Source organism: Zosterops lateralis (genome assembly GCF_965231275.1).
Source record: "Zosterops lateralis genome assembly, chromosome: 6".
NCBI lineage: Eukaryota > Metazoa > Chordata > Aves > Passeriformes > Zosteropidae > Zosterops > Zosterops lateralis.
In genome coordinates this window covers 37,142,423-37,159,273 of record NC_139761.1, presented here as the reverse complement: position 1 = coordinate 37,159,273, position 16,851 = coordinate 37,142,423, and the positions used below count along the sequence as shown (strand labels likewise).

General features: G+C 38.9%; 1 protein-coding gene across 1 annotated transcript in view; it reads right to left on the bottom strand.

The window, feature by feature from the left end:
- The window catches only part of SPTBN5 (spectrin beta, non-erythrocytic 5), an 89,996-nt gene that overhangs the window by 13,692 nt on the left and 59,453 nt on the right, over positions 1-16,851 (bottom strand). Inside the window, exons 39-53 of the mRNA XM_083864565.1 lie at positions 15,856-15,974; positions 15,099-15,213; positions 14,299-14,412; positions 13,073-13,194; positions 12,283-12,445; positions 10,256-10,444; positions 9,415-9,492; positions 7,803-7,975; positions 6,651-6,741; positions 5,876-6,022; positions 4,612-4,749; positions 3,617-3,873; positions 3,266-3,452; positions 668-880; positions 105-301 (exon numbers count right to left, since the gene is read on the bottom strand). Coding sequence (XP_083720691.1) covers positions 105-301; positions 668-880; positions 3,266-3,452; positions 3,617-3,873; positions 4,612-4,749; positions 5,876-6,022; positions 6,651-6,741; positions 7,803-7,975; positions 9,415-9,492; positions 10,256-10,444; positions 12,283-12,445; positions 13,073-13,194; positions 14,299-14,412; positions 15,099-15,213; positions 15,856-15,974 — 2,303 coding nt within the window. The remainder of the gene's footprint in view (positions 1-104; positions 302-667; positions 881-3,265; positions 3,453-3,616; positions 3,874-4,611; positions 4,750-5,875; positions 6,023-6,650; positions 6,742-7,802; positions 7,976-9,414; positions 9,493-10,255; positions 10,445-12,282; positions 12,446-13,072; positions 13,195-14,298; positions 14,413-15,098; positions 15,214-15,855; positions 15,975-16,851) is intronic.

The window sequence follows — 16,851 nt, the reverse complement described above, 5'->3', positions numbered from 1 at the left end:
TTATTTCTGAATGAGCCATCAAACATAGTTGAACTTTTCTGTATTTGCCTTCTCTGGGCATTTCTGTTTAGACCTGAAGGAAAAACTTGCTTTTACTTTCCTACCTCTCTGGACTGTCTTTGTTTATTAGGCTGGCCCCTGTCTCCTGTGCTTTCTCGATCCGCGACCTGAAACTATCCATGTCCAGTTTGGTAGCTTCGAGTTTACGTAGTAAAACTTGTGTGGATTCTTCATTCTTCCCGTAATCAGAGGTCTCCAGAATAAAACTCCTCTCTGCCAGCCATGCCTCCACCTCCAGCAGCTGTACAAAAACAGGGATGAGCCTTAACACAGCTTGGTTTAGGTCAAGACTAAGAAAGCAGTGGTGCACTGACACATCAGTGAAAACAGAGAGCACCTTAGATGTCTTCCTCTAATGCAATATAGCAAGACACTGTTCCAAAAAATATGTGCCCAGAATCCAGTAATTGCAGCTACATGTTACTCACTGTGATTAGTTGGGAAGATAACTGTCATTTCCCCACCGTATCCATGTTTACCAGATATGAAAAATTAGGGCAATGTGAATTCTGCTTCTTTCTCAGCACTTACATCCATTCAACAACATAGATGTCAGTTGTTTTAAGAAAAGAAAGGCCAAAATAAATCTCTCAGGAACCATCTTTACCTCATTTAGGAACAGATGGGCCTCATAGGACTGCATAAGCCTCTGTCTCCTCTCTTGAGCCTCTGCCTTCAAGGTCTCTACAGATGTCTCAAGTTCCTTCAGATGCTCTATAATCTTGCGAGAGGCTGAGTGGCCTCCCCTTGCCAGTTTCTGTCCTGTACTGATCACTGCTTTGGTCAAAGCATCCCGACTGTTTATCTCATTCTCCAGGTTCTGGAAAGAGTAAAGAGTAAAATGAGAGACAAAAATTTGAAGTTATGGAATTTTTATTCCAGAAAGTGTAGTAATGCAATTCTGTTATAAATTTGCTTTTTATTCACAAAGGTGGGTCAGAGGTACAAAGTCTGAGTGCATGCTTGAAGTAGAGTGGAGGACTTTTTTTGGGCTGAAGAGGTGACCACAGAAATCAAATTTAGCCATGAAATTTGAACTTTGATATATGTTTGCCTCAGAGTCTGGTGGGAAGAGTTTCTAATCACAAACCTCTTATCTGTAGATTCCAGTGAAATATACCCAATTCCATTCCATTATATGTCATTTCTTGAATTAAAACACATCTAGAGAAGAATGACCAATTTGTCTGCACATTATTATTTATCACTTGCCAATGCTTTTGTAGAAGATGCATCTTTGCATAGTGGCCATTGTAAACAAGTGGGTACACAAGGGCCAGGCAGTCAACAGAACAAGGGGAGAAGAAAACCACCAAAGGCTTTACTTGAAATTAATTTTTGAAGACTGGTAGATTTTAAAACTATATCCATCCCTCCATACACTCTCCCCTGAGTAGGCAAGGCCCATGCTGTGATTTTTCTGTAAGCATACATGCATTTTTTGGCTGACTGTGCCTGAGCACCCTGAGCACAAACAAGCCCCTCAATTTTACCATTGTTCTATTTAATTTCATAACTATGAATAAGCAGGTCCAGAGTTAGATTGCAATGCTGTGTTTATGTTGAAGAGATGCTCTCTATGAGGAGAGGAGCTGCTTTTTCAACTTAAGTGTCAAACTTGGCTGGAAAAGAGCTCTGATTATAATCTTGCCTTTCACTTCCCCCTATTGATTTCAAGATGTTGTTGAAAAGTGACACCATATCTGTTCCAAGCCAAGCAGCTGTTTGAGGGCATAATATATTTGTGTGTAAATGCTGTTTTGCAAAACGGCTTTTTTTTTTTCCTTCCTTAGCTTAATAGAGTTTGAACACAATCTCTCTTGTGGTAACAAACCAAGGACTGAATTTTGCAAGTCTGGCTTATTACAACAAACAATAGAGGGTGGAACTAATAGTATTCTTGACTGTTATGTTAATTCTGACATTTGTTTGCTTGTAAGCCAACATTAAAAAGAAGGTGCAGAGGCTGTAGCTAATAACATGTTGAGACTTAAAAGCTTATATTTTAATCCTGTTTCCAGAAGAATAGTAAGTAAAAGGTCAGAGAATTTTATTATGCACTGATTTTATGGTATATATCTCCCACTCTCACAGTTAGTTGAAAAAATTTGAGACTTAGGCAATTAACAAAAAATATTCATAGCCTAAAGCAGTATCTCCTCTATTCTGTCAGTTATTTGAAATATTTTCTCAGATTAATGCAGCTCAAGCATTCTTTTCTTCTGTAAACTTAATTACTTTCTTACCATGCCAATGAGCTCATAAATTTTAGGAGTAATTGCACACATAAAATCATTTATACTTTTAATCATGGTGAAACAAGCTTTTCATTTTCACTGTTTCACAGTGATTGCACCAGATGCTTGCGCTTTCTTTCTCTCAGTGTATGTCCCACACACTGACAATTTATAGGATCTCCTGTCTTTCCCAATTGTAGTGCAGGTTGCAGATTTCCCCTAAAGGCACTTGACATGGCACTTAAATGGATGTCATATGCTAATATTAATATTAAATACCAATAGCTGCTGGAAAATCTTAGCAAGAATATTTTTTCTTCCACCTTGTGTTTACAAAGAGGCAGTTGTCTTTAATAAAGAACTATCAGGAAGGTATTTATTTGGTTTTGAGATCACAGTATTCCAGGCACTGCTTTCTCTATTGGCCCATCTAAACCTTGTGAAATATTTCAGCAGCTGTCTTGAAAGCTACCACTGGAATGAAGGTCAGATAGCATAGTAATTCCCTGTTCACTCCCATCAGAGCAGAAAAAAATTTGGGGAAAATGTTTTCCAGGGAGCTCATCCTGACACACCTGACACACCTGAGCAATGAGCTTTCTTAGATGTACTTACTGAGTTTGAAAGCATTTTGTTAGGACCAAAGAACTCATGAAAATATGCACAAGTTTGTCAAATCTATTTCGTACTGAAAAGGCCAAGGTTTGAACTCAGTTCACAGAAAAAGCCGACGTGTCTGCAGAAAACCTGTGGTGTGGTACTTGCACCACTGCAATGATAAGCAGGATGGCATCCTGCATGTTGCCTAGTCATGGATATAGCCTTGAAAAAGATAAAGATAAAAGTGATCCCTGACATCCTGACTCCTGTTAGCCAAAGCACAGCAGATGAAGTTTGCTAGAGACAAATGGAGTGTAGTGCTCTCTATTTGATTCTAAAGACTGTGAATAGTTGTCACACGACACTACCTGGTGCTTTTCTTGCAGACTCTGAACGGTTGCCAGGGATTTGCCATAATCCTTGGAGGAAGCCATGGGGAGCTTCTCATGAACCCAAGCCAACTCCTCATCAACATCTCGGAAGAACTGGTACTGAAGTCTGCTTGCCTGCAGACTGCCCCGCCTCTCCTGCAGAGGATCATGTAGCCTTTTGTATCTGTGGGTTTTAAAGATAATCCAGTGAGGACTACCAATTGATAAGGAATGAATGCAAAAGACTCATTTCAAAATAGTCTAAAGAAGGAAAGAAAAACAACATTCAGGGGAGAAGAAAGCTGATAAAAGTAGAAAGAAGATGGCACAGGCCAGGCACTCACACACCTCTGCACCAGCTCATCCACTTTCTCTTCTAGTTCATCGGCAAGGAAATGTTTCTCCTTCTGGAACTGCTGAGCTGTGACCACAAGCTCTTGCAGCCGGTCCCTATGGGCAGCAATGTCTTCCTCCAGCTCCTCTTGTTTCTTCAGATGACTGTCCAAAACCACCAGATCATTGTCATTATATGGTGCTTTCAGGTCATTTTCCACACCTTCCAACCATTTCTCTGTGTCCTCTACATTTCGCTGAAAATTAAGACCCTGAGAACAAGCAAGAAGAAAAGATCATTTAAACCTTTAGGACAGATAATATGATGTAAAAATCTCAGTCACTTTCAGTAAAGATTGCACACAAACATGGAGCAACTTCCCAGCGCTCAGTGAACTCCTCCCATATATAATGGTGGTGCAAATAAAGAAGAGATTTCAGTCTTGGTGAAGACAAGAACAGATGCATTAAACATAAACAGCCTTTCTTAGTTGTGTTGCACAAATGCAGACCATGGACACAGCACCTTAAAACAAAACCATTTAAAAGGAGAGATCTGTTTTATAACCACAGACTTTCTGATAGCCCAAGCGAGCATAACTCACAGTCACGAGAATTCATGTGCCTAGAGCTAGAAGAATGAAAAGCAGCTGTAGGATTCTTTCTCAGTGTTCTGGAGAAAAGATGCCCTTGAGACAGATGTAGAGAGTTGACACATATGAGTAAACACATTTTTCCTCTGTATCTCTCTCCGGAATCTGAATCTAAACCAGCAGCGGAAAGTGGAATGGAGCCCAGCCTACAAATCCTCTTCCCTTCATAGGGATCTCCAATTATCCTGCCAATTCAATTCAGTCAGCCCACATTTAGTAGATTCTTTGCAGTAATGGTCTTGAGGAATCAGGTTACATGACACACTTGTAAATGAGACATTTAGCAAGAAAGCCGTGCTATCTCTGGAAAAGACACCAAGATCCAATCACTGGCATCCCTGTAACCACTGGCATTACCTTGTAAGCATCCTGCAGTTTGGTCCATTTATCCTGGCAACTTGCTAGCAGTTCTTCCCATAGCTCTTCCATTTCTTGTAGTCTGGACAGAATGGCTTCTGTGGCATAGTGCTTTTCATGGACCATCTTCTCCCCTTCCTATGTCAGAAGGAACAGGCAACGTATTCTTCCTTTGTCGAACACACCAGAACATATCACTTTGCCTTCATAATCAAAGCCTACTGGCACTCTTATGTAAAGGGCCAGCTGCAACCTTTACCTCCTGACATAACAGATGGAGGGATTGCAGAGACAGAGAAAAATCTAATAAAGACAAAAGGCTTACTGAAATTAGGGCATAAACTGCACAGCAAGGGAAGAAAGAGGTACAGCAAATGAAAGTTGCTCTACCAGGTCAGTAGGTGTTATAAAGAGCAACTACTAGGAGTATTCCCAACAAAAAAGGCAGGGCATCATGAAATAATATGAAAGAGTTTGTGCAAACAAGTCTTTAAAACCAGATAATTTAACCAAGGATTGTAACTCCATCCTTTAACCCCCTCTTGTGTCTGCAAACAGGGGAAGGGAAGGGAAGGGAAAAAGAAAAGGGGAGGTATCTCTAAGATGCAGGTGAACCTGAAGGGGGCAATCTACTTTCAATGTAGTAATCTATTGCAAAATACATATAGTAAGCACTGCGCTGAAAATAAAATTAATAAACATGTAACAGTCTGTCCTTCCAAACTTATCATCTGATCACAGCTTCTGCCAAATATCTGACAAATCTTGTCAGGCTTCCTGCATATCTCGCCTACTAGCAAGATACTAGCATGTCTCTGCAAAGGAAGCACTTGAAAACTCTACTTCATCCATTTTGTTGGATACAACTTATGTGATTTGTTAAGGTTGTTCATCAAATCAGGTAGGTTCTCTGCTGGAAAGAAACAAGGATACTTCTAAAGTGGCGTTCACCCAGAGAGATGTTCCTAAAGTCAGTGGACTGAATCTTTTATTGCAGGCCACCATCTCTTTCCATTGCATGCACAGTGAATATGCGTAGCAAGCTCACACTAAATAGTAAGAGAAAGTGAAGAAACAGATGGACACAGGAAATTCTTGATGGACTAAAAAAATAAGCTTCTCAGTATACTTAGAAACAACATGAACAATGCCAGTGAGAGGATAGTGACTCCCTCTCCCTTGTCTGAGACCACTGTAACTCACACAGTCTGCAGAGTGTTTCATGCCAGTTGCCCACCCTTGCCCAAAACCCTGCTTCTCTCACTGATTTGATGGAGTCCAGACGATTTCTGTTGGCCATGATCTCTGCTTGGAAAGTCTGGTGCCTCTGCAGTTTGGTCTGCAGATTGCTTGGATCCTTCCAGCTATCATCCTGGGCAATGCTATTCTTCTCGTTAATCCAGGCAGCCACCTGTGGGGAGGGAAGAACAGAAGTAAACAAAATCTTCAGTGTTTCTTCAGTTTCTTCAGCTGCAGCATGCCAGTCTCTCTTCTTTTATGTATAAAACAGGGAACTGGTAAGTGGGGACTAAAATGAGTAGTCCTTCTGAGGTTCTGCTTCCCCAAGCTCCTCCTGCCCTTCACACCTCCCTATATGTTTGTTTACTAGCACTGTTGCCTGGAATGGGAGCTGTCTCCATCAGATAGCCCCCATGTAGTGAGAAAATGCATGGGCACATGTGTGCATGGGGGAGCATAGACAATGATCTCTCTATTTCTAACCCATTGACAGTATCTCACAAAAAAACCCTAATTTATTTAATTTTTTTAATGGTGGCACATTCCCTTTTAATGCATTTATTTCTTCTGCATTTTGCTGTTGTCCAAAGTACAGTAGATCTTTTGTTTACTAGACTAGATGAGAGGGAAAAAGAAAAAATATCCCTTCAGTCTTATCCTCATCTTTCCCAATATTATCTCATTGCAGGCTCAGTATTGTTCCTTGATTTTTCTCACAGTAAAACTGTCTGGGGATTCAGATCTATGCAGCACAGTGTGTTTTAAGAAACCAGAATATTAGGAATCCTGTGTAATTGTACCTCAAAAGAATTCTTCAGGAACTTCTGCAGAAGCCTTGATTCCTCTAGCAAATGTCTGCGAGCAGCAGCATTCTCCAGTAGTCTCTGTTTTCTGAGGTAAAGACAGATGTGTGAGGTAAAAGTCACAGAGTGAATTAGATAGATAAGGGTTTTTAAATTTCACCTCTAAAAGATACATGATCTAATCCTCCATTCCCTAGAAGGGAAATGTCCATAATAGGCAGATCCTCTCGATCAGGGCTGTCAGAGAAGATGCCCAGGACACTATAGGAAAGACTGCTAGCTGATAGATACATTTAAACCACCCACAAATTCTGTATATATGGTATCTGCCTCTAGAAATCACCATTATTGCCTTTCAAGGTCCAAGAGAACATAAACTCGGGATGTTTCTTATGTGGAAATCCTGAAAGTGTGATGGTGTTTGTCATAGACAAACCAAAGCTACACCATCCTTTAAATTTTTTTTCCAAATTTGGACCTGCAGCACTTTATTCGTGTTAATGCAGACGTGAGATATTAATAAATCATATCAAATTGGACAATACTGGACAATTGGACATTCAGTATGTTCACTTGAATCATAAGGCACGTCCAGTCTCTTTTCATAACTTTTATGTAGCTCTTTTCATCTACCAGAGCAGTGAATAAAATTGCTCTTACTTCAGCATTTGTTTAAGATGAACAATATGCAAATTGCTTGTAGGAATAAAGTAATTCACATGAAAGGGCAAGATCTGATCAGAAAATTTGCAAATGCCCTAATGGATAATTTGAGTGGGGCTTAAAAATCAAGCCCATTAGAGCAGAGAAAAGCAGTTGTCTAGCAAATTACCTTTCTTGATGGTATTTAATGATAATGAAGTATTTAATGGCATGGCAGGCCTTCTGTTTGCAGCACTGTCCCTAAGGCCATGCCAGAATGCACAATTACAGAGGAACTGCCTTTTCCTGCTCCCCCTCTGCTAATTGCATTTTGGAAGCCTCCTAATGAAATGTGGCCAACTTGAGAAGACCCCAGTGCAAAGCACAAAGTTGAGCAAATGCAAACCAGCTTATAGTTCCCTTAAATCATTTAAAGATAATGAGTACATGAGGAGGGTCTCATTGCAGAAGAGATTAGTGGCTGACATGGGAAGGATTTGACTTCACCTCCTCAGAACAGCCTGACATCTGCTGTTGATATTTTCTGAGTCATAATGCTTGTTCTCTGTCAGCTGCTGAGCAAATGAAGCCATCTCATCGATTTTCTCCATCTGAGCTTCCAGGGGTTTTTCAAACTGTGTGTGTTTCCTCTGCAGGCTTTCCACACTAGACACTGAGTCCTGGAGAGAATTCAACAAAGGGAAGCTGCTTTCAGTCAGAGTTTTTCCATCCAAAACACTGATAATCCAGAAGGTAAATGGCATTTACCCCACATTTGCAAAGTAGCTGTCAAAAAATTTATTGTTCTTTGGAATTGATTGGCACTGATCTGACACTTGGGACCTAAACAATGTTCCATGCAAGGTCTGAGGCCATTATTTCAGTGCTGGATGCTTAGCTTCTTGTGCATATTGTTGTGCTGCATAGAACACATAACTTCTCAAGAATTAAAACATCAGCCCCTAATTTTAAATCAGTCTTAAGACAGATGCCGTGTTGAAAGCAAATGTGGGATGCCAAACTGAAATCAGAGTTAAGTGAACAAATATGTCACAGAAAGAGGATAAAATTAGAGTCTCAGTTTCAACTCATGGAATTTGGAAGAGCACAGATCCAGATTTGAATTTGAGGACTGGAGTCTGACATTACAGTTAATCTGGAGAGAAACACTTCTTGTAATGTTTGTGAATCCCAAGCTTAATGACTCAGAGTTGTCCTTTCAGCACCCCTCTGCAGTTTAATTATAGAACCAGTGGTGTCAAAACGTTGTTATCTTAGTAAACTCTGCTTCTCCACTATTCTAAAGGAAGTAATAAGCTCACATCAAATGTCTCAGAAAAAACACTAAACTTCTGGGTGCTTACATGAGTCATTGGATGGGAAATTACTCACAGAGTAATTTTCTGCACATTGCTGAGCTAAATATGATTGGATGAGTCCTTCTAAGTCTCATATACTGTAATGAAGGGACTTCAAATACACTGAACTCAGATGTTTTTGTAGCCCCTGCAGAGGCAACTAATTTAGTAGCACTACCTATACAAGTTGAAGGGTGAGCTAAGTGTCAGAATGTATATCCAGCATCCTGAACAGCTTTTGCAACCCATGCATCAGTCTGCAGTTTCAATTATTGCAGTGTTACTGATACCTGTGGTAGGTAATTTAAAGCTACCCTGGGTATGCCAGCAGTGATGACTTGCACACTGCTGGCAAAGGTGTTTGGGTCACATAAGACAAGCCAGGCTGAAGGGGGCATTGAGCAACCTGGGCTGATGGGAGGTGACCCCATCCATGGCAGAGAGGTTGGAAATGGAAGATCTTTCAGGTCCCTTCCAACCCAAACCATGCTAGAGTTCTATGTTTCTATGCAGTCTCATTTTCCTGCTATAATCAGAGCAGTTGGACTGTTTCATTACTCTTAGGGCTGAAATTCCTATCCTGTGTAGAGTACCAAGGAAAGAAGTCTGATCCTAAACCACCATCAGGGCAGAGCAGTAGCTTCAGAAGGAGAAAGAGGACAGGAAGATTCAGAGCACATACTCCTGGCAGTCCCCTCTCATACAGTCCCCTCTCCTCCAGACTGATTGCAGAGAAAATTGTAATTTCTCAGAGCACATACCCCTAAGTCCTCATTAGCTAGGAAGGCCTCTTTGCTGCTGAGCCAGCTCTCAATCTGTTCCACGTAGCCATAGAATTTCTGTATAGGGAAAAAAACCCAACAAACATGACAATATGGTGAAATGCTGTAAAGCAGAAGATAACCTAACTTCAGCAGAGTACACTGAAAAAACCAAACTTAAATGGTTATTTCAAAAATTAACCTAACACATGAAAAAACATTGAAACTGCCCATACCATAAGATTTAAGTTCTCATAAATGATTTAAATGGGATTACTAGCCCAGGTCTTATTTAAAGTACTTGACATTCTTCATTGTAGAATCTCTGTTTGAACAGAAATTTTTAAAGTGGGATGACTGTTACAGGGAAGTATTTCTGGAAAACTGCAGCCAAAATAGTTCTTTTATTAGGGAAAAAAAAGCCAGGAAAAAATACATTATTCCATCCATGCTCAAATTTACTTTTTTTTAAACTATTTGTCTGGCTCCATGTTTTTTGGGAAGGTTATAGAACTTGGAAGAGTAGTGTTGTTGTGTTCTAAGTATGTGTCTTTTTCCAGATGTATGAGAGTTTTACCAAATTTTACTAAGTTTTACAGTCTTTGAAAAACATATTAGCACACATTCCACAGAAATTTCTGTGATTGGTAGAGGTAAAATCAGTCTTGTCACCACTGAATGTGCTTGGCCCTAGCACACCTTCCAGAAACTAGTGAAATATGGATTAAACACTGGGTATTATTAGCTTATCTTTCATCCTACCATCTCATAAATTTGCTGTTTATATCAAGAAAAACCGTCAGTGGCACACGCATTCTCTCTTGAATGTCATTTTACTCACCTGTAAATCTTGTGCCTGAAACAATTTAATATATTGCTCTTTCCATGCTTGGATCAGTTCAGACCAGGCTTGCTGCAGTCTGGAGAGGGACTGGTGAATCTCAGGGGTTGCATAGTGCCCAGAATTGGCAAGTTCTTTACCATAGTCACTGAGAGCATTGAATCTTTCCACTCGGGCTTCAATCTCCTCCTAAAATACATTACTAAGGTTGATGTCAAGGATTTATGAAAAGCCAGTTATTCAGAATACAAGCCTTAAGGGGAAGAGTTTGGGCTGTAACTTTCTGGCACTAATATTTGTATGGAGAATCATTAATCTCTGACCTATGTTACTGGAAAGGCACAGAATTGCCTAAGAGAGGATAAAAGTAAATAATAAATTACTTTATTGGTCTAGGAACAACTGTTTTCCTACAAACAAAAATTGAGATTTAGTTAGAAACAGATTAGAAAATGCTGAGATATAAATGTACACAATTTCAAATATCCATAATATCATCCCCTAGTCTTCCTACATGGTAGTGGTTCTTTTAAGAAACAGTGCCTAGAATTTTTCCTCTCCCAACAAATAAGTTGTGATCAGATTTTTACGTTAAAGACACAGTTTTACTTGATTTTGTGTTTTTAAAATGAAACACATTTAACTTTTGCACCTGGTCTGAGAAATTAATTATACACCTATACGGAATCCTGAAGGTGAAAGCATAAAAAACAATTATGACCCCTGCAAACTGAATGTGCAATTTCTAGTGTAAGCTATTTCAAAATGAAAATAACTATGGATTGAAATAATACCATGTATTAACTCATAAATGGCCTTAAACACTATGGCATGTACTATTAAATTTCTGAAATTAGAACTGCTGCTTTTGGAGATTTTTGGGGTGGTGGTGTTGCTGAATCATAGATAACACAGCTATAAAATAATAATTTAAAAAATTTTAAAATTCACATTAGCTTCTCATGTTCAACTCTACTCTCTCCTAAAGACCAGAATGAGAAAAACCCACCTTCTTGCCTTGTCTGTAATTTTAGTTAAGTCAACGTAAGAATATAATGCCTGAATTCCTCCTTTGCCCTGTGAATGTCTCCTTATGGCCATTTGGGCTCCTTGACTAACAGATATTAAAGACTTAGATCTTGCCACCATTTAAATTTGGAACACACTAGATCAGTGGTTTGTGATATTTCAAATATGACAAAGAATTATTAGCAAAACCATTTTTAAGTGATATGAGAAACCATTGTTAAAAAGCATGACTCTAAAGAAGGAGAGGATTTCAGGTACTTCACACTAAATTCAGGATTTAGGAAATTAATCAGAACCTATAAACTGTTTATGCTAAAAACAGGATCCACAAAGCACTGGGTATTAGTAATTATTCTGTGAATAGGATTTTTAGAACTAAAATAATTGTAAAGAGAATGTAGCAAAACAGCTGAAAGATATCTAAGATTTCTGGAAAAAAGTAAAATACTGACTTTTTCCTAATATTAATTAAAAATGTCACTCCTTTTAGAAAAGAATCCAAAAGTATTATCCAAATTAGCCACCAAAACATTAGTAAGGTAATTATTACTGGGATATGAACTGTTTCAGAACTGAATGTGTAGCACTATTCAGTGGTAATTTACATTGTTGTGTCAAACAAACTGCTGTTTTTATTTTCTTCTCAGGTAAAAAAGGTTCACATGAAAAAATCTAGCTCGAAGCAAAGATTAACAGGCATTAACTTCTTTGGCAATATGAATAAGGAGATGAGCAGTGAGCATGATGTGAGACTGAACCTGTTTTTCATCATCAGGCTTGGACAGCAGTACAGGTGAGAGCTCATGGGGCACTGGGGCCTTTTTGCAAAGACACAAGCTGTCAAAAGAGCCCGTGAAACAGTTTTGTCGGGATGTAGGTGATTTCTATCCTCAGCCTGGTACTGAAAACAGGTTTTTTTATCATGTTATTGACAGACGCATGCTGTGCACACAGAACGATTCCCAGTATGCCCAATTGGAACCACGGGAGATACTTGCCTTTCTCTCCTGATGCTCCTCAATCATACTTTCAGCTTCATTTGCACTTTTAGGCAGCCCCCCTGCTTCCATTAAAGCTCTGGTGTTTTGGGCCCAGTCTAGTATCTCCTTCATCTCCAAGTTAAATTTCTGCAACTGGTACGAGGCTGCCAGCTTCTCCTTCCTGCCACACAAGGTGCAGTTCAGCATTATCTGACATGGAAACATCTACTTGCCCCTCCCTCCCCATTCACAGAGGAAAGTGTCTTAACAGAAGCCAAATGAAATTAATTCAAGCTTTCCCTTACAGTTCCTAAGAATCCTCATGTTAACCAAAACCACAGGAGATGCACACTGCCTTGGAGGAAACATGCTTACTAATTTTTCTACATTGGTTCATGAGCTCAAAAAAGGTAAAAAACCCTTCATATCCATTGCTTACAGTGATGATTATGGATCAGGATTAAGCCTCTCATTTTGGAAAGATTTGAGAAAAAAACCAAACATTCAAGAACCATCCAAAAATAAGTCCTCCACAAAGTTTTTATGATAGATATAATTTGATAGTCTGAAAGCATTTTAGTAACATTATTTAATGGGATAAACCACAAAATGTTTATTGGTTTTCCCAAAGTCGCATCAGTGGAACTTTTTGTGTATCACTTTTTCCAATGCAGGTGTCTTAGCTGCCTGTGTAAACTTTGTAAAAAATCCTTAAAAAACTTTAACAGACCTCTGGCAAGCAGGGTTTAGACCCCAGGGAGCAGCTTTACTTCTGCTAAGACATATTCAAACAACTCTAAGCCTTCACCTTTGTTTGGCCTGGCCCTGGAGTCGTATCCAGTTGTTTTTCATCTCCTGTTGCTTCATAGTCAGTTTGTCATTTATGGATGGATTCCTTGTGGAAAGGCGGAAAGATTCCAGTTCCAGTGGCTGGGAAGAGATTTACAGTGGGGTAAATTTATGCCAAATACTTATATTCATACCTGAGTTTGTCTTTCAGGAAAAATAGCTCATTTTCAGACCCCAGCTCTCAAAGGCAGTTAATTAAATTACAATAACAAAATATACAAAGGGATATGTAACATGCAAAAAATAATACACATGTATTTGTGAGTAAACATCCATGTGAAAAAAGATCTCTGTGCATTGCTTTGCATGCACAAAGGTTAATTTACAATTTAGAAAACAGTTTTGCAAAATATGGACAAACAGATGGGAAAATGAAGTGCTAATTCCAACTTCTGTTAGCGGTCTGATGAACAGTAATGAACTCTTATCAACTCAGGTTTAAAGTTGCAAATTTTCTTGAAAAATTCCATCAAGTGGATGAAAATGAAGAATTTTAATTCAGGCTGGGTTTAATAATTTAAAAAAGGTAAAGTTATTATACTAAAAAGCCCAAACCTTGCCCATCTCCCCCTTGCAGCCTTGCTTTTGCCCTCTAGTAATCACTCACTTTTCACATGAGAATTAGCTAACAAAGTCTCAGTGTTGAGTGTACCATGCATATTATCACTATTTATATACTACTGTGAAGAAAAAGTTTTTCATATGCAAACTGACCATTCTACAAAAGTCAGAGTGGATCAGGTAGGCAATTATAACCCAGAAATTCTGTGTTTGATATTTATGTCAGGAAACTACGTGCAGTATGGGGTTTGCATTTAAGTTCTGAACAGAAATAGAGTTGTGATTTTGGTTCAGCTAGTTACAGGAACTGGGGGAAAGATGGAATTCATGTTTTCCAAAATGTACAGAACAGTCTGATCTGGCTTGTAGGTGAGGGCCAGAGACTCAGATAACATTAAAAAGGGACTTTTCTTCTTTGATTTTGTGCCTCAGAAAGAATAATATTTGACAAGATAAAGTAGGATTAAGCAGCATAGTATTTGTATGAAAAGGAATTTATGCTGCACTTGCATTGCTGAAAATTCCTGTTAATCAATCTGAAGAGTAACAATGATTTTCCCACCATATTTTCATGAAGAAAAAGCAAATTTTTTTCAGTATCCTTTGTACTTCCCTATTTCTTACCTCCATTTTGGACTTAATAACATTGATTTCTCTCTCCATTTCTTCATGTCTTCGAATCAGGTTTTCCACACTTTCCACATCTTTTCCATAATCCAATGCTTGTATCAATACACTCTGGAGAGGACAGTGGGATGTGCAAATGGTGAAGATGACACCAAACAAAAGGATTTGTATCGTAATTATTTCAAAGAGCCTCCTCCTTCACCTCATTGCATTGCCATCTGAATATTCTTATTGTCTTCTTAAATATCAATAGACCACATTGTCTGCTCTCCTTACAGAGATGAAACAAGAATCCACAACTCTTTGAACAGTCATAATCCTGCTTAAAGTGCCTCTGGCCATTCTGATGTAAAACAAAGACAGGTGTGCCTCCCTGCATTTCTCAATCTTTCTTTTCTTCTTTTTTTTTTTTTTTTTTTTCATATGCCAAACCAGAAAAATATTTCCCAATAAATTCTGGCACAGAAATTCATGTGTGTGTCATGAAAATATAAAAAATAAAATTTACCTTTGGGATTTTAAGAAATTAAATCCCATTAAACGAAGAAATACATTTAAAAGTTGTTATAAAAGTTTTAAGCCAAAAGTCTTGTAACCTTAAGTAGTACCATTTGCCTACTGACTTATTAAATAAATATAATTAGTAACGCTGATGAAATAATAGTTTTTATATAGCCTTTTTTTCCTGTTAATATCAAAATTATAATTCAGGATCAGCATTTTTACCTCCATTTTCTGAATGAATAAGATTGATAGAGCATTTTTCCATTTCAATTAATCAAAACTGGAAAACTTACCTTCTCAGTAATTCTTTCTGTGATGTCATCTATTTCTCTGATTAAGGCGTGAATCTCTAGGGCTCCCTCTAACTTTTTCCTGTATGCATTCAGGTTACCATGAAAACTGTTCCACCTTTAATTAGAAATAATATTTTAGAGATGGATTTCAGAGGTAAGGATTTCCACAACTGTGTTTCATGATGCTCATATTTAAACAAAACCACAGGTTTGCTGAACTACCTCATGTATTGATCCCCCCAGTTCTCCATAACAGGGGGCTCATCACAGGGATAAAGCATTAGCCTGAGAAGACTATCTGGTGGTATTCATTCCATATCTTCAGGTTGGCATGGGAGTTAAAAGCTAAAAACTGATCCAGTTTCCTTAAACTGTCAATAATCTCGCAATCAGTATCTTCATGCTTTTGATTCTTAGACAGGAGGCTGTGGAGCAGCAAAAGCACAAGGCAATTAACCAGGATAACTGTGTGAAGAGATGGAAGTGTCTAAGCTTTATGACTCTTGTGTGCCAAGTGATGTGAAACAGAATATTTGACTCCAAGGCTAGAAACATGACTTTGGCACTTCTGGATTAAAAATCCTTCTAAGATACCTGCTCTGGGAGCCTGGGAAGACAACTCCAGTGTCTGATATTTGGTAGTGGTGATATTAAAGAAGAAAACAAATGCTCCAATTCCTTCGTTTATCTCAGCTGAAGACAACTAATTTTCCCCTCCTGTTTTTGCTTTACACAGAACATTGGAAAGCATACTCACTTCTCATTGAGCTGCTTTCGGCGCTCATAGATTGTCTTTGTTTCTTCCTTGTTCTGTCTCTCCAGTTTCATGGCCAGGGCATTGATAGTCCTGATGTGAGCATCATCCACTGTTGACTCCTGTAAAATGAGAAAGGGAACAAAAGTACACGTTCAAATTGCTTGTGAGTGAGTTTTCCACCGAGATGTGAAAATAAACACAAGCGGCAACAAGAAAGGGTTTTACCTCACTAACATTTCAGACACATGGAGCTTGCCCTACTACAAATGCTGGTGTTACCATGTGCCTGATGAGAACACAGTAAAGGCAAGAAAGAACATTAATAGCTCTAGATGTAACAATGATCTTGGTCTAGGTAAGGGCCCTCAGACTCTCATTTCTAAGCCAGATATTCCAACAGGAGTTCATTTGTGAAGAAACACAGACGCAGTTGCTGGTTCCATAAGTGGCTGCTGTGAACAGCTGATGTGTGGCAGATTGTTCCTCTGTCAGACAGACAGTGACCCATGGGTTCCTGGGCCTACTGGCTGTTCTATCTAGTTGAGCTTCTGTCCTCAAATGCCTTCTGTACTGTCGACAACAGGCTCAAAATCCATACAGCCTTGAGAATCCTAGACAACTTATGCCACTGTGTTTCCTTCTAGGGTGAAGACTTCCAGGAGACTTGCTTCCCATGCACATACCATGCATGGGTATGAATGGATAATATTTGCACATTGCTCATATAATCTGGAGCACAGTGGGATAACTTTTCTTTTGGAGCACTACGGACGGCCAACACTGAACACTGCTCCAAAATTCAAAACCATTCTTTATTTTTCTGGGACAAATAAATCACAAGTTTAGCAGGGAGACAATGACTGGTGTAAAGGAGCACAGCTGCAAGATGCCAGCACACTGTTAATGTAAATACTCACTCCACTGTGTGTTTTGTTTATACTGCATCTATACTAATATTTGTGTTTCCATATGTGCTTTACCATCATTGACAGCCAT